Source organism: Eufriesea mexicana, unplaced genomic scaffold (genome assembly GCF_001483705.2).
Source record: "Eufriesea mexicana isolate 0111107269 unplaced genomic scaffold, ASM148370v2 scaffold7999, whole genome shotgun sequence".
NCBI lineage: Eukaryota > Metazoa > Arthropoda > Insecta > Hymenoptera > Apidae > Eufriesea > Eufriesea mexicana.
Genome location: NW_016915777.1, coordinates 69094 through 87152, shown reverse-complemented (window position 1 = coordinate 87152; position 18059 = coordinate 69094). Strand labels below are relative to the sequence as shown.

General features: G+C 43.1%; 1 protein-coding gene across 1 annotated transcript; it reads left to right on the top strand.

The window, feature by feature from the left end:
• The first annotated feature begins 1345 nt into the window (after positions 1 to 1345).
• Positions 1346 to 17599, top strand: LOC108552764 (LIM/homeobox protein Awh). Its single transcript, XM_017907424.1, has 4 exons — positions 1346 to 1399; positions 9515 to 9831; positions 16521 to 16975; positions 17391 to 17599. Exons 1-4 carry the CDS (start codon positions 1394 to 1396, stop codon positions 17597 to 17599), a joined length of 987 nt encoding a protein of 328 aa, XP_017762913.1. The 5' UTR covers positions 1346 to 1393.
• Positions 17600 to 18059: the final 460 nt, after the last annotated feature.

Here is an 18059-nt window from a genome sequence, read left to right as displayed (position 1 = left end):
ATCGAATTTATTATCTCTTAATTTTTCAACGCAGCCTTGCTCGTCGAGCAAAGAATCTCAGAAGATCGTGAGGCCATTGATAGCAGCTGTCCCATATACGGCATAAATTATTTCTAGAATATATTAACGAAAATGAAGTATTTAAATTTACAACACCTCGACTAATTAAAGGTAATTAACGAAGGAAAATAAAGGAAGGAATTAAAGAGCGAACGAAGAGGAGATAAACCTCGGTATCGGTTCTGAAACCGATCAAAAGGCTGCGTGAAAGAAAACAAGATAAAGGCCGCAGCAGGGACAAAGAGAATGCACGAAAGGACGAAAACACGCGAGCGATAAGGAACAGGAAGGAAAGAAGATCGGGTGGACTGTAGCGAATGGAAAAAAGGAGAAGACGAGGCGACGAGAAGAGCCGAAGAAGGAACAAATCTAACCGGCAGACCGGAACGAAGAAAAAGAGGCGAAAGGGATGAAAAGTACGCGGGAAGGTGTGCAAGGAAACGCGAGAAGAGGTCGAAGACGGGGACAAAAGAAACGGGAAAGAAATAGAAAGTGAGAGACGCGATCGGTGAAAAAAAAGGAAGAGAAGGAGAGAGAAAAAGGAAGAAGAAATAGGAAGAGCGACGCTGGGCTACGAGAAACACGTTGCCCGCAGAAATTCCATTCGAGTGTGATTCGCTTGGAGAGAGTCGCGATTTCCCCCACTCCGGCGACCTCGCAACTTTACGATACCAGGGGTTACAGCGGCGCGTAGGAGCGCACGGAACATGGGCGTGGCCTGGTGGGCGGAGCTTCGTTCTCGTTTCAGGGGTCTTCGTCCTGAACAGTGTCGTTTCTGTGCCACCTAGCGTCACGAACAACCCCGAGTCGAGTCACGCAACACGATTCCCCACCAGCGTGTCCTGCCGCGTGCACACAGAGTCGTCTGGCCCGTGCACGTATACGGAAACAGCGAGTGCATAGCGTGGAAGCTGTGCAAAGAAGCGGACGGCCGTGTGCGTGAGCGACCGAGGCGACGATTGCAGCGCGTGGAAGGGGCAGAATCGAGGATGCCAGTCTTCCCCGGGCCACGGATCTGGACAGGGTATTTTCTGTGATCCTTTTCGATCTTCCAGTTCAGCCACGATACCTCCTTTTTTTATTCCTCGTTGCTTCGGTTTGCTTCGATCCCGATCCCGAAGGCTCGCTCGAAAGGGCTGGATCGCCGGTAGTAGCGCGAGTTTCAGTTTCACGTTTATGGACCAAGTGTTGTGAACGAACTCGGTGGATAGAACTCCTGGCATGCTTCTGTAGCACGTGCACTTCGATAGGCGACTCTTTTCCGGTTGCTCGATGATTATGGAACTGGAGAGACGAAGCTCGTGATCGGGAAGAGTCTCAGGAACGTGGAAAGATGAAGGTGAGTGCGTTAAGATTTGAACCAGGCTTTTCAGACTCGGGGATGATTAGGGGGTTGCTGGATCGGAGATGTTTCCAAATTGGGGTAGTTTAATCGAAGCGCGTGGTATATTGACCACTTCCAAGTTTATCATAGACGAATACGGTTTTAATCGTTGAAGAGAGATGACTAATCGTTCTGGTTGACGTATATTTTTCGTGATCTCATCCACTGGATAAATAGCTTGTTTCGATAAGAACAAGTACTTTGATAAAATACCAGTAGATCATTGGCGATATTATCGGAGTAGCATCGAAGCAGGGTTCGTTCTAAACTAAATTTCTACTACTCGTTCAGTCGTTTGAATTTTTTGATAATAAAAATTAATCAGTGGGCATATACATATTTGATATCGCGTCATAGTTCTTCCACTACCATTCCATTTGCCTCGGTTTGTCAAATATGAAAGATCAAACGAAATGTTTGCTATTTTCGATCGCAATTTTATTCGAATCATTGACAGTGGCTGGATGACGTGCTTGACTATTTTCAGGCAAAAGTAACTAACTGGCGAAAAATGCGCGAATCGTGTAATCAGCTGCGTTCTATTTATTTTTCCAAATCGATGTTACGATCGGGTTGAAAGTTTTTCGATGGTTCATCGTCGAACGTCAACAACCTTTTTCAACGTCATGGGTTTAATGGCGTTAATAGCAAGCATGCTATGTTAATTAAACGCAAAACATTTGTAGATAGGTATACATGATAAATTTGTTAGATTTACCTTAATGTATTATTGCCTGACGTCAAGCATCTTCTTATCGATTATCGTCATTACTTTTCTATAATGCTGTTTGCCCGTTAATTGCCTAATTAAGTATTAAATATCATAACAGATTTTCTCAGACGAGGAATATTTGATTATTTTTAGATCTGATTTTGATTGATCGGTGAATCGTCTTAGGATAAACGGTTTGCATATTTACCGTGCATTAATTAGAATCGAATATTTCAATGCGTCGAGTAAAACGTTTGCCTTGCAGATTATTTGCAGATAGATATCAGAAGCAGCATATACAAACGCGTCCTTCGATTCGATATTTTACTTCAAAATTGTTCTCTATCGTTTCACTGCATTCTTATTTCGCTTGGAATATTAACATCTCGTTAAAATCATACTGCTTGTTCGCAAATTTCACTGTAAAACCTCGATTATAATGTTTGATGTCTGCTACGATCTTCGCCTTCTCAATTCTTTACAGCACAGGATTCCAGTTTTAAATGCAACAAAATTGGTATATTTTTACTAATAAAGGGATCATATAAGCGTGCCTGAAAGAGATAAGATATATCATACGTAACAACAGAAGACGATATTGTAAATAGTACCAAAATCGATTTACGATGTTGAAAACGATCTATCTTGATCTCCAATTACGATATCCATATCTCTCATCCACCATTTAACGTCCCTTACAGTCTTCTACGGTGTTTCACTTGAAGTTTCTTCGTATTTTTATCTGTTTGTAGCTGCAACAACATTCCACGGTTCGATTAACAACATCACGTCTCCATTCGTTGTTGTTATACTACTGCATAATGCTCCATAGGAAACTCGTAAACGTCAGACGCAACGTACACAAAGTTGGAGCGGCGAGTTTTTCTTAAAAACTGTTCCTGCAACGAAACGAGGCGACGGTCGAGATAATTTTGAAATATTGCGAAAAATTATTTACGATCGCCGGCGAAACGTATAAGGCCGATAAATCACGCGGAATGGTACTCGCTCGTGCCATTAAACGTCCGTCCGTGTAGCCAAGTGACGAATCGGATGTGTACGAGCATCTTCGGTGTCCGGTAGTCGGTAGTGAGGCCCGTTTGACCTCTTCACCCTGGCATTTCTCACTTTGTCAGCTCATCTCCGTCGCCCCGAAGTGCTGACGAATAAAAAATGACTCCTATTATTCTTCTTAACTACTCGCTGATTGCATTCTTCGAGCATCGCGTCCACCTACGAACGCTCGATTGAAAAATTCCTTCTTTCCTTCCACGAAAATTCGATTCGTTCGTGAACTGGCTCGCAGATCGTTGCATCGTTCGTTCTTGTGGACTTTTAAACGGTAATCATGTAAGATAGATAACAGTATTAAAATGTGCAATGGTGCATCGCGCGTGTTTGTCAGATGGGTTGACAGAAAATTGCGGATTTACGTTCTAATTTCAATTTCATGGTCGACTAAACGTATTTTACGTTTATAACACGAATGTCGAAGATATATGCTTGGTTTCGAGAAGCTAGATGATAAACGAGGACTGTATTAACGCTAAATCTACCAAGCTCTAAGTGACCGTTTTCAGAACTGTCCCTCAAAATTCCTCAAAATTAAAAGTCATCGTCTCAGCCACTCGTTTTGGCGATTTTCTTTTCTAATGAACGTGTGATTATTTCTCCAATCTCTCCAGTTATTCTATTTTTCTTATAAATTCTAATTCTTTTTCATTTACCGGTTATTGGACCGTGGTTGGTTCAGTGTCAACGACTGACATCCAGGTATCGACATCTTTATTCAAATTATTTTTTATCTGCTTCAATTTTGAGTAGATATTATTATTCTTTCAATCGAACGATCTTCAATAGAAAATGCATTTTTACCAAGCGACTGGTTTTGATTTTAGCCATGGAACAAAGGATACCGTTAATGACAATTTTCTGGGATTCTGTTGCTCGAAGGAGAGTTATTTTTTTGAGCTACTAAAGTGGAATTCCGTTTCGAAGAAATGCACCCTTCTTGTCCCATCTCGAGGAGCTTCCTTAGGGTATTCGAGAGGAGACGACGAATCTTGACCAGTTGTAAATTACCCCTCGAATTCCGTGCAGTCGCTTTTCCGTAGATCGTAAAGCTGGGATGACGCGATTGTAAAATTCTACGGTCATCGAAATACCTTCCTATTCTTCGGTTTCGCGTTTGTTCTACCGTTACGCAACCGGCAGGTAATTACAAACCCCTTGGTCAACGTTCGCACCTTTTATACTTGTTCCAAATGTTAAACAATATACCAGCGGTTACCTGGTCTTTACGACTTGCTACTCGAAACAACGAGACTGTGCATAATTACGAGCGATGATTTATCGAGAATCAACACGAAGGAAAATTGAATAAATATTTGTGTAATCTTTATTAGCATATCGAATACTTTCGAGATTTAATTCGACACGCGAAGCGTGAAAATGTCTCGTGCACAAACAATGGGATTAACGAGTCGCAATTACATAACCCGACACTCGATGGGGGTATTATACAATATTTTCCTTGTGCAGCGTTTATTACGCGATAATAGGGATTTATGATTAACCGCGATCGAGTCTTGGTAGTTGCAAACTCGAGACACCGACATTCCAACGTTGCGAATTATCAGATTCGCGTATTGTCTACTGTACGTGGAAAGATAATACTCGAACGTGTAATTAGAAGAAGAAAAATAGGAAGCTACAAGAGTGAAGTATAGAAAACTAGGAAATTAAAGATGGCAGAAAAGGATATAAAAATTTTCAACGGAAGTTGAAGAATATTTATAATATTCTAAATAGCGACGAAGTCTACGTGGATTTTAAGTTCCAAAACACCTTTGAAGCTAATCATGCTCGTTACCCATACTTTCTAAATCGTTCGTCAAATCTTTCTAACTATATTTCACTTTACCCTGCCTCTCTGTATTTTCCCTAGAAAATAAGGCGTGGAGGATTTTCAGACGATCCGCGGAACGGAAACCGAGGCAACGGATATTCGACGGGAGTCTCGGGGGAAAATCGAATGGATTTCGATGGAAAATTATTTCTCGTATCCTACCGGACGAACTTCCGGTTATTTCAGCGGAATAATCGCGTCGGAATGGCCAGGATCGTACGGTGCGCGACACGGCGTATTAATCGACGGTGTTACGTCGAAGAGAAACGTAGCTCGCTTTCCGAGGGAAGATCGAAATGCCAGAAGGTATAAATCACAGGTGGGAAGTTCAACTTTGCCTTCGGCAGATCATAAATCAATGACCGTCCAGTTAAACGTGAAATGATTACTGGCCGACGGGAGAAGGCGCGACAAGGAGGGAAAGGACAGATAGAGGAAGACGGAACGAAAAAGACGAGGCCTGTAGCGTCTTCGAAATTGGCTGTCGTCGATGTTGTCTTTCTTGAGGTGTCGGTTGTGCAACGCTCCTTTTCTTTCCACGTTTCTTCTTTTCACGGTTGTTCCAGCCGTTCTTTCGTTGATTCGTATGTAAATTCACGCGTCCAACTTTGCCAACTTAACTCCACGCTGATGGATCACGAATTGTCCGAGTTTGGGCTCAAGTTTATATATTGCAAGTCTTTGGTAGATCTTTCAAGATCATTGGTAGATTTGGTTGCCTTTGGCCTTGACATAAACACACCTCAGAAAATAATCATAAATGCTGCTTCATAATCGTGCAATTGAAGTTAGAAGCGTGCACATATCTTACTGTTATATATAGAATGACCAAATACCGTTTAGTAATATCTTCTACACACTTCACCAATACAATCTGGACGTTTCTCTTGTGACGAAATAAAGAATGCGAATAGTTGGTTAAAATAAACGAAGGGTTGTTTCAATTTGTCGCTGTCAACCCTTACCAGAGCGCCACGGTGGTCACCTGTGACCGTTAACAGGATAAACCCTCCATTGGGTAAGAATTATTATTATTTTGCCATTATATGCTTTGAATAATAAAAATAATAACATCCTGAGCGACACGTGTGATTTCGGCGTGGCAGTCAAAGAGTTAAGGAATAAAATTCGCAGTCGGGGATTCCAGTCTTGGTTTCTTCGATTTTAAACGAGCGAACTGTGTTTGCACAAGTCTGACGAATGCAGCATCTATTGCACACAAGCTGTCGAAGGATACATCCTTCGCGATTGTTTCCCAAACTCGCCAACCGTGACTCCCATCGTGATCCGTTCGATCAAATTGCGCCGAAGACAAGATTTGCATATCGGATTCGCTGGGAAGGAAGTAAACACGGGAACAGACTATAAATCACGGAACCTAACGTAATTAACTCATTGATTGCACGCTGAGACGAACAATAACCTTTGTGCGTTACTCGTGTACCAATTAATATTAGCAAGACTCGCTGTCCCGGCGATACCGGCGTACACACACGCACGTGTGCACGCACAGGTGTGCGTACGAGCACGTGTGCCGTGACAGCGATAAGAAAAAAATTGCATACAGATCAGATACGCGTTATCTTTGCGTTTATCTCTCTACGCACTCACAATGACTTTCTCTCTTCCTTTCGTTGTCTTTCTCTTTCAGCCCACCCTTGCTCAAACGACGCGACAAGTCCGAAAGAAAGCGGGAGAAAAAAGGCGAAGCATCGTGTCGTTGGATTGTCAATTAATCGCGCTCGAAACCCTAGGTAGTACAGGTTTGTTTCAAGCGGTCCTTGACTAATGAACGACCACGTGTTAGAGGATGAATGCATTTTAATCGATGATCCTGCTTTGGCATTGCGCGAGAGTACGTGGAATTTGTCGCGTTGCATTTGGTTTGCTCGAAAAGCCGTTTCTCACCATGAAAATACTATCCCGTGTTTAATTACAGGATTAGGTTGATCCTTTGCACTTCATTGGCGCCGCTACAGTGACGTTGGCAACGTAGAAATTCTTCTTTTGGCATTGTGAGAGAGTACATGGTAAATTTTGTTGCGTTGTTTTTCTTCATTGTTTGCACTTCATTGGCGCCGTCACTGCGACGTTGGTAACGTAGAATCTTCTTATTTGATCTTACATTCACCTGTGAAAAATTGAAAGAAGCTGACTATTGGTAATTAATAAAATGCCCCCCATTGCAAGAGTTACATACATACGTATGAAAACATTGTCCAAGTACAAGGGGTTAATAGAGGGTTCGCAAATGAATGTATGCAGAGGAAATGAGAGAGATTAGAAGCAAAGGAACAATTCGTTGAAGCTCAATGAAGGATTCCAAGAGATACAATTCGACGATTGCATATCGATTTTGCATATCGAGATTGAAACTTGATTCAAACTTAGATCCGCGGGAAAATAAGTTACTAGATATTCGCAAGGATATATGTAAAGCCTTTTTCTAACGAATAGAGCCATTTTCGTTCTACCATTTCAAGCTGACTAAAAGAACCGAAAAAGTTTGGTAAAACAAATATTTTAGACCTACGACCCTATCCGAGGTTTTGCCATCGCTCGGTTTAGGATTATTAACAAATCCCTTGGATTTAATAGCCCAATCGCTGAGTCGAACGATAAATCTTGTCGAATATTATACCAATGTAAATTAATATATCGTCCGTAGTAAATTCTGCGGATGACATTCGCAGCTTTCGCACGGCTAGTCTTATAGGAACCTCTTTCCGGTTTATAGTTGGCGATGAGCAGATCCCTCGATCACTCTCACGAACGAGTCTAATTAATTAAACGAGAGGCCCACGATATCTCTCGCGCATTCAATCAATTAGCTCTTTGAGCGTGGTTCATTCATAGATCCGTTTTAGATCTCGCTTTGGAATGTCAGTTTAGGGTGATCTATCGTAGAGTGGATTATTTTGGAAGCTTACCCTCCCCCTGTCAATACAGAATTCCGCGTTTCGCCCTCGTTCGACGAAAAGATCGCGTTACCAATTTTTCGCGAATTTAAATTCCTTAGTCACGAATTATTAGTCACGAACCTAACCTAACCCTTCTCGTCTCGGACGAACCGCGTAAACTGACAGAGTAAGAGAGCAAGACTAAGGAAGTATTTGAATATTCGAGAAAAATGTTGCACCGACATATCGATACATTAAAATACTAGATAAACTAGATATTCTACTCGACTCTCGGCACATTCAGAAGCACTTAAAAGAACAGTTTCAACTGCACCATTTTTCAACCCCTGCCGATGAATTGCGCACGCGGAACGCGTCGTTTGCCACACACTCTTCTCGCGGAAGTGCAAGCGCCAAGTAAAAGACAAGGACTAAGTAAAAGACAAGCTTTCGAGACGATGTGGAAATTTCCAAAATCCCTCGGCGTTCGATTAAAAGGAAGCTGCGAATAAACCAGCTAGGATTTCTAAGCATAGGTGTCGCTTAAATTTCAAGGGACACAATGAACAAATTTGCGCCTGCCTAAAGGTGGTTTCGCGTGCACGCACGCTTGATGCACGATGTGTGCGTAGTCATGCGAATCGTGGACGTTGGGCCAGGCCAGTCGTCGAGGAACGGAGGGATCATGCCCAGAGCGGCATCATTTATCAGCCGGCGGCCGTCTGCTCGTTTATTATTTCACTTTGCCGAGTATTAATTGAGATTTGGAGCCCGCAGCCAAGCTTTCCGTACTCCACACCCGGAAACGATCGGCCGCCTATAAGGTGTTCTTGTACGACGCGTACACACGCTTTATGAATCGATCGAGCCGTGCCGGTTTCACTAGCCAACAAATTCTAGCCGCAGCGCGATCCTCGCTTCTTCTAATAACGTTAATACCGTGGCTCGCCTTCTTTTCTATCCAATACTCGATATAAAGTGCCCGTTTTAATGCCGCGGCATTAAATCTCGCGACGACACCGTGCACAGACTCGTAGCAGCTGTTTGAGAGGTTTATTGATGGAACTGCGTTCGCGCTGCTTGAACACGATGTTTTTAGAGATGCTTCCAGAGACTTTAGAGGGTGGGAAATAGTAGAGTATGAATACAGGTTTTAAACTGCGATACGTGGACAAAGAATTGGCGAGAATAGTGGGTAAAGCTGCTTCCTCTGTGTGTCAGCTGGTCGCTTTGTTAATTAACTTGCTCAGATCCACCGGGAATTATTTGTTCTTAAGCCTCGTGAAAATGATCTTTGTATATGCTGCTTTTCGTTACGGTATCGTAAAAAGGAGTTTTCCTTTTCGGTATATTTAACAATTCAGAAAGAGGACAGTTGAATACTTTGCGCAACTTCCATAAATCGTGATTTAGTTTTAGTTTTCACGTTAAATTTCTAAAGTCGGAATCATCCCCGATTCTTTGTTCGCCGATGATCCTTAATAATTAGACCCTGGATCACTCTGACATTATTCTACTCGAGATAACAGTTGAAAATAAACCCGTTTCAGACCGAAATCGAAACGGAGACAGAGTGCACGGACAGCATCCTGTGTTCGAACAACAACAACGTGAACGCGAACAATAATAACGTGGCCAGCATCAAGAAGGTCGGTACCACTATCAGCAACAACGACAGCCACGATGGAATGGAAATGGACTGCGGTGGTTGCGGGGAAAGCGTCCGCGAGCGCACCGTCCTCTGTGTAGGGGGTCGTACCTGGCATTCCAGGTGTCTGAAATGTTGCGCCTGTGCAAGGCCCCTGCACGATCAGCACTCCTGTTTTCTTCGAGGGATGCGGCTTTACTGCAGGCACGACTACGCCTTGTAAGTACAACTGGTTTCTATTTCCAGGGTCACTGGATCCTGGTGTCCAAGTTTAACATTAGTTATTTCTCGAATCAGCGAGAAACCTCTGTTTCTGGGTTTCTAGGGTTCGGTGATTTATACCACCGGAGACGCAGAAAACTGTATACTTCTTGCTAAACGATGGCGTTTAGTTTCAAATTACTTCTCGCTAAGGTTCCTTCCATGATTTACGCGATAACAGCGTCTAGACGTTATTTCGAACTCTCGACTTTCGATTTATGACGCATCTTTCTGGTATTTTATAGTGCAATGCGAATTCTTTCAGACATCGAATCTCCTTCGCATGATGCATTTAGAAATTAACCCTTTGCGCTCGAGAGGCGCCCCTCAGTCGCCATTTAATCAGATTCAAAAGATGGATGTTAATTAATATACGAAATTCACAATTACTCAACGATGCGTGGAATATCGTATTAAAATAATTCTACGTCTTAATTTGTACACGATTTCTTATTTATCGTTTCAAAAAAATATCGTCGATTTTATGGCAGACAGTCTTCGAATTACTATGTTCCTGTAACGAAACAATCGCCGAGTGCAAAGGGTTAAATAACTTCAGCCTAATTCAATTTTTGTATTTAAAATCACTCGTCTCCCTTGCACACTTTCCCCTTATCCATATTATCTCGCTAAATGGATAGTTAGCTATAAAACATCTTCGATTACGTATCCATCAGCGGACAAAGTTAAACCTTCCCTTCGAAGCATCCTCGAGAGGCTGTGGTACCTCGTTCATCAAACCAAAGCGTTCCATCATTCAGTCGCGATCCGTAATCGACCAGGAGGGACAGTTGTCCCGCGATCCAGAAGCAACACGAGGGATTATCGATGAATCCAATAATATTCCGGCTGATCGAAGTCGGCAGAGACACCCCACTGATACGTAACCGGTGAGCAAAGCCAAGCTTAAGAGGACGTTTCTCGACTACCACTCGGGAGCTCCTGGAAAGAACGATCATTTGTTCGACTTACAGGACAGTTCTTGCGGAGTACGCTGACATTGGTATAACAGATATCTCGGGCACCCTGTCGAGCAGCTAGTTTCAAAGGATTCTACGAACAAGTCCCTTGGGATAGATTTCGAAGGGTATCGTTCTGGATTACGAACTCGTGACTCGCCAAAATGGTCCCAGTGGCTTTCGAGCCTTTGCGTGAAAGGACAAGTCTCTCGTTTTGTTTTCGTAACAAATTACCATGTGGTATCGTTGAATATTACTCGAAAGTAATTGATATCTATCTCGACAGTACAGGTTTCACGGAACTTGTTCGATAAGCAGTTCTCGAGAGTCTAAAACTTCTACTAGAAAAGCTACTATCATAGCTGTAAGAGATATAAATTTTCACTGAAATTTTCGCAGAAGAATAAAATATCTTGAAAAATGCATGCTTGCGAGTCCAAATAAGATTTCGAATTTTTCCCATACTTGTTCGCAATTATTAACGAGATCCAAAGTACCTTAAAGCATGTCGCCAGTGTTTCAACGATTAATCATTCCGTTCCGCGTTTCTCTCTTCGGACGTAGTCTTAAACGAACCAATTTATCGCGGAACGAGAAAATATGATTACGGTGATTTTGCTAAAAGGTGGCTCTCCTTTCCAGTCACGTGGCCGTCACGTGGGTGCAGATATTCCCGCAGATGAACAGATATCCTTACGCGCGTATTCGACGTAGGGTCGAGAGATTCGCCAGTGGGTGATTAATGTCTTCCGATGTAGCTTTCTTCTTGCTTCTCTTATCTTTTCCTTCTTCTTGGTTCTGTCTCCTTTTTCTTCTTCTTTCTCATCCTCTTCGTCTTCCTCTTCTTCTTCTTTGGACCTCACGCGTACAGTCGGCTATTCACGTCACCGGGCATATACGTGTACCACGCATGCTCGGGCGCGAGCTGCGAGTCACGTTGTGACGTTGAAGCTGGCCCGATACCGGGTACGAATAAAGGACATCTCAACTGACGTTTTCTCGCGGTTACAAGTCCGTGGAGGAAAAGAAAAGATCGCCTTTTCGACCGGGCCGTGCACGAATATTCGCGATGGCGCTTTCCGATCGACACACGTCGCGTTCACGACAAACTCGTATTCGCTCTGATAGGAAATGGTACAATGAACGACCTCCTCGTGGTCGATTTGCACCTCTCGATTTGCTCGTGTTCATTTCACCAGTGGATAAATTTCAAAAGCGTAGGCACTGCGTATAGTGGTAGTGATTTCGTTGAATTAGCTTTCGAAGAGAAGTTTCAAAATTTTCCTCTTCACCTCTGCTGGTGAGAGAAGATCCTCCTCGATGGTCCTTCTTGTCTGAAATTGTTTACCATTTAATTCCACATACCGTCGGGTAATACAGGAAAGTGCTGGAATAAGTGTAAATAATTTTTCAACTTTGATGCAGTTCGGGCAAAAATTTATTACGAGGCAAGAAAGGACGAAGATGGACAATTAATCATCAACCGGTAAGGTGAGACTGAAGACACCTACACCATTGCATTCAATCTTCGCATTCAGTCAGTCGCCACAGTCATTATCAACCTGGTAGCCAAGTCAACGTAAATGTTTATTAATTTCGCTCGATTTTATCCGATATGAAACTTCATCTACGAGCATTTGATCTACAGCGAAATATACTTCGAGAATCCGTAGTACTTCTTCGAGATAAAATTATGCATTCAAATTGGACTCTTAGGAGATGATTATCCTAGATAATTTCGTTAATTAACGTTATCTTCGTCCTTGGAGTTCATTTTTTCCCCGATCCTTCTGTTTCATCCACATTCCTTGGTCTATCACTCTCGGTAGCGTCACGGTATCGACTTGACCGACTGTAAAGTGATTCCACGAGATACTTTCCGCTGGAGAACACGAAAATACAGGCACGCGTGTGCGTGGCTGCCGAGTCACGAGCAAAGACTGCCAGTGTTCCAGAGGTCTAAGGAATTCGCCTCGTAAGGCAGCTCGAAGCCAGCTGTGATTCCCTCTCTTTGGTCCACCCTCGTGTGTCGGTGCTTTTCAACCGGGACGGGTGTCTTTTAAATTAATAAATATTCGCCGACGTTATTCTCCGCCTCCTTCCACGATCTTTTCCTCGTGTCGTTCCACAGACGAGGATAAAAAGAAACAGAAAGAGTATATAAAAAAGAGGGACGAAGATAGAAAAAGTAAGAAGAAAAAGCTAAGAGCGCGGCGAAGGAAAGGACGCGGGTTCAAGAGAGCAGGATGAACCAGAAATCGCTCTATTAGCGATGCCAGCGTCGAAATTCCGGTTCTCTTAATTCAGTGTGGCCGATGCTCCGCGACAGTGAATCGGTCGCCGCTTTAATCACGACCTTATCGTTTCTGCCTTAATGGCACTTAAATGCGAATGCCTACGCCCTCCTGAGAAAGGCATCGGATTCGAGGCACGACGCCGCAACCCGGGGGTAATCTCCATTTCTGCTGCCACGATTTCGACGATTTTCTAAACATGCCAAGGGAATCGATAATTTTAGGTAATTTCCAACGACAAGGCTGTTTAACTGATGTTCGGGTTGCTTCCAAGTGTCGCGTGATCGTTGGCACTGTAGCGAAAGGTATTTCATTCGTGGTAGTAATTCACACTGACCTAAGTATAATAATTAACGCGAAAGGAAACTTTATCGCGAAGTGAATTCTTTTTGACTGGAAGAAAATTATAATATTACATTTGTTTCAGTAAAGGGTATAATAAAATAGCGTAACACGTTATTTACCTGTTAGAACAAATATCCAGATGTCTTAAATGGTACCGCTTCAGTTTGGACCATACTAAAAGATTGGCTCGAAACAGGAACCCCATGCTGAGTCTTGGTAGCACGTGTGGGTATGAAAACCTTCACCTGCAAGTTAACGTCGAGTTAATAATTTTTATAATATAATGCTCAGGTGTACTTAGGCTTCTGCTCTCGAGCAAGTTCAGAATCTCACAGGTTGGAACGTACCGTTGAATAACGTATTGAATAACGATTTATAACCACATGTGCACATAGATACACCGAACTCTCGCAAATGAGAATTCGCTACGAGTAAAATACTAGTTTCCCGATAACAGGTCTCCACTTCCACAAACGAAGGATTAATTTTCCAACGTAAACGTCCCTCATACACGCGACCGTGGTACTATCTGCGAAAACAATAATTCAAGTGCAAAATACCGTGGACATTGTAATTTATCACGCGTTCCATTTATATCTCCGATGATATCGAAGATCGCGATCGTGATCTGGCTGCGGAGCGCGAGAATCGAATGCAGCCGAATGAGGATCGAAGGGACAAGGGGGACCATGAATTCTCTACCGTGCAGAGGTCGGATAGCGGCCGACTTAATCCCCCGTTGACTTATAGGGCCCGCCTATGTGGAAGAACAAATGAATAAATTAGGGCGGGGTCGTTTGGTAGCCGATGTACGGCCCTGAAGATTTATAGATACCCAATACCAGTTCCTCTGGTCTGCTTACACGCTGCTTCTGCCCGTCTACCCTTCTCTCTTTCGCCTGAACCGACGTAAACGCGGCGGAAAAGGAAAGGGGTGGCGCCACTATTTATGCTAATGACACCTCACCGAACGTTCACGGGTCCCCAAATTCGACGTCGGTCTGAAAAATCGCGTCATCTTTTGCACTTTGCTGGTTTCTTGCTGGTTTGCGGCAAAGATAGAGGTGTTCCGCGATGGCTCGCAAAACATCTCCAACGACTCAATTGGATGTTTATGAATGCTACGCGTTGCCAACACCGAGTTTCATGTGATTATCCAAGTATTTTGTGGGGATATTCTAGCGATTCTATTTGGTGGGAGGACAGGTAGCGAGTGGACGAGAATTGTAATTTTCAGCATTCGCATTATTTAGTCGTGGCGATGAAAGAAACGTTGGAAGGCATCTCGGTTGCTATAACGTATAAAGGAAAGCGTGAATAATTTTGTCGCTGTAAATTACAAAGACTCTAACTTAATTATAAGGACGAGAAATTTATTAGATTATCCACGAAAGGATTTACGTCTCATCCACGAAAGCAAATATTTATAGTATCACAGTCGATTCGAAATTAATAAATAACCGATTTCTCTGATTATTATTTCTCCAAATAATATGACAAAATTTATCGTCGGATCGTTAGATAATTTAAAAACGGTTTTGTAAAGAAATGCGAGAGAAATTTATATTCCATTTGTAGAAATGGAGTAGTAACTTAGCTGTGTCATTAAATCCCGGACAAAGTTTCGAGAGGGTGAAAAAAGTATGCAGAGTCAGGTCTCGATGTCTCGTCGGGAACGCGTACACGCTCCTAGGCGTGCCCCGTTCACGATCACCATAACCAATAATGCCCGAAAATATCTCGGATGCGACGGTGACGGTGCAATTCGTGAACGGACTAATCCTTCCGTGGCTTACCATATTTTTCCATACAATAAGCAACCCTTCGGTCGATTCTCCATTCTTCTTTTTCACTTACTGCTTATACTTCTTCTCTCCCTCTCCTCTCTCTCGTCGCAGCGAAATTCTTCTTGACCACGGGGAACAAGTTACTCGTACAGACTGCAGTCCACCTGCTTTATATAATTGCTAAGTTTCTAACGCAAAGAAGTAATATTCTATCATAAAATAATTAAATACCTTACGTTTGAACGCACGTGCATCTAATAAATCACGTCCTTGCCCAATTTCAGTCGTCGAAATGAAAGCTATCGCATTTCATATTCTCACTCTTAATTATATAACAGGCAACCTGTGCTCGATGGTAATCCAATGATTTTTCGTTACATACGAATAACGTTAGATCGTTAAACGATAAGTCCGCATAGTGGAACGATGTAAATGCGATGAATTATTAAATTGGGAATATTTTCACCCGTTCACCCGTATAATAAACTCAAATGCCAATCACTTACGTCCAAATCCAGCAATCATTATCTTGGCTAGCCTCGGCCCTATCGTGGTACAAGATCTCATTAAAAGACCAGCATATCGTTTTCCTTGTAAATGCCAGCCACAAATCGCTGGCATCTTTCATCCTGGAGGCATCAGTCGTAACAGTGTCATCCGTTTCCTGGTGTTGGCGGCTGAAATTCAAAGGGCTCGAGTCATTTGTAGGGCGAGGGAAGCCGCGGGACTGAGACGTCGAGATAATCTCGACGTAATCTACCGGCCGAATCGCGAGAGGTCGAGCGACCCTTAAACCGTGGCCCGCGCTGCTGACGTGCTCCAAGGGACATCGAGTGGCGGAGTAGTATGTTAATGAGGACAGGACCATCGGATTCTCGTGCACGGAGGTCCTGAATGAACCTGCAGCCCCGACCAAAATAGCACCTCGGATATCCTTCTCTTCCTTCCACGTCCTCCTCTTCGAATCTTCGCTTTCTGCTGGAGGCTGAAAAAAGTCAGGTTGTTAGTCGAGTGTTAATTTACCAGGGAAACGTTAAGTCGATGAACCAAACGGATCTTTGTTACTTAAGAGTAGTGGTAATTAAGGAAGAAACGAAAAGTATCAGGACTTCACGATTCTTTCGAATTTTCGAATCAAATTATGTGGGATGAACTAGGATCGTGTTATTGGAACACGGTGTATTAATTGAGAATGAGATATACGAAAAGATCGGTGTATAAGCTACTTTTCCTATTAAGCGTTCTCATCTTCGATGTTTCAGAACGTTTGGTGCAAAATGCGCGAAATGTGGCCGAAGCGTGGGTGCCGGGGACTGGGTGAGAAGGGCCAGGGAAAGGGTTTATCACTTGGCTTGCTTTGCGTGCGACGCCTGTTCCCGGCAGCTGTCCACGGGGGAGCAATTCGCCTTGCTGGATGCCAGATTGCTCTGCAAGGCTCACTACCTCGACGTCGTGGAAGGAAACAATACTTCGTCCTCGGAAGACTGCGACTCCGAACACGGCGGCAAAGGCAGCAAGACGAAGAGGGTCAGGACGACTTTCACGGAGGAGCAACTCTCGGTTTTGCAAGCGAACTTTCAGTTGGACAGCAATCCCGATGGCCAGGATCTCGAGAGAATAGCTCATGTCACGGGACTGAGCAAACGAGTGACGCAAGTCTGGTTTCAGAACTCGAGGGCCAGGCAGAAGAAGCATAGTGGAAAGATCAAGACGCAAAGTGAGTACCCTTTTCATGAAATATTTTGAAATTCCTCTTTCTAAACATATTTCTCTCTCGATGAAGAAGTATCTCGTGGATAATAATAATTTTAATATATAAATGAAATCTCCAATTTCTTAATTCCGCGTTTTCCAAACTAACTCTGCATCTTCTACAAATTTTGTGGAGCACAAATTACAATTTATTCTTTATCGTTCTATTGATCGAGTATCTTAATTTCAAATCGTTACGCTATCACTCAGTGAACAAGGTTAGATATTGCAACTAGCATCGGGATAAAAGGAAGAAGAGACTAAATTGTGATTTTCGGATGTTTGTTTGGAAAAATGAAAGTTCAAGTATACTATCTTTTCCTTATTTCCCTGCCAATATTTTCACACCTAAAAGAGTATGAATTTTCCATTACATTCAGTGCATCATTCACCGCCAATGCAACATCATCCGGGAGACTTGTACCCTACCAGCGTGAACATGGTAGGCGCCTATTTGGGTGGATATCAGGGTGGCAGCGCAGGAAGCGAAAGTCCTGGCAGTCCACTGACACCTCTCACCCCTCTGACACCTCTCACCCCAACGACGCCCAATCACCTTCAAGCGCAGTTCTGTCATCAAACGGGGTAACTTTGTCAAAGAACTGTTCGTGAAACCGGTGATTACTTTCGAATTTTAACACGGTTCTTCGCCGATCGTTTCGAAGGCGATTCTGGTTTTCCATGTAAAATTTTTTATTCAAATCTCGATGAACGTCGATCTCGCAGTGACTGTCGGAGGAGCGGAACGGAAGCGACGAGGAGTTGGGATATTGGAAAGAATTTGATACCGTTTAGAACGAGCCCCCTTCGAATTCTAAGGAAAAGGAGAGATTCGCTAGAATCCCGATGTTTCCAGTAACCGAGATGTTCTCTGCTTTCTTTGTACATACCAAAAACGAATTGTTTGAAACAAAGCGAGAAGTAAAAGTGATACTACGAATAGGATAGGATTCCATGGTGAGGATTCTAGTGTACGAATAGACAAAACGACGATTATTTATTCCTTTTCGATTGAAATAGTACGTAGCTCGCATTTGCACCTGATTGCT

What these genes read in the sequence shown, in the direction of transcription:
- LOC108552764 (XM_017907424.1), top strand. An exon ending in TGCAGGCACGACTACGCCTT is followed by an intron (nt 9,832 to 16,520) that starts GTAAGTACAACT and finishes TCGATGTTTCAG; the next exon opens with AACGTTTGGTGCAAAATGCG. An exon ending in TGGAAAGATCAAGACGCAAA is followed by an intron (nt 16,976 to 17,390) that starts GTGAGTACCCTT and finishes CATTACATTCAG; the next exon opens with TGCATCATTCACCGCCAATG.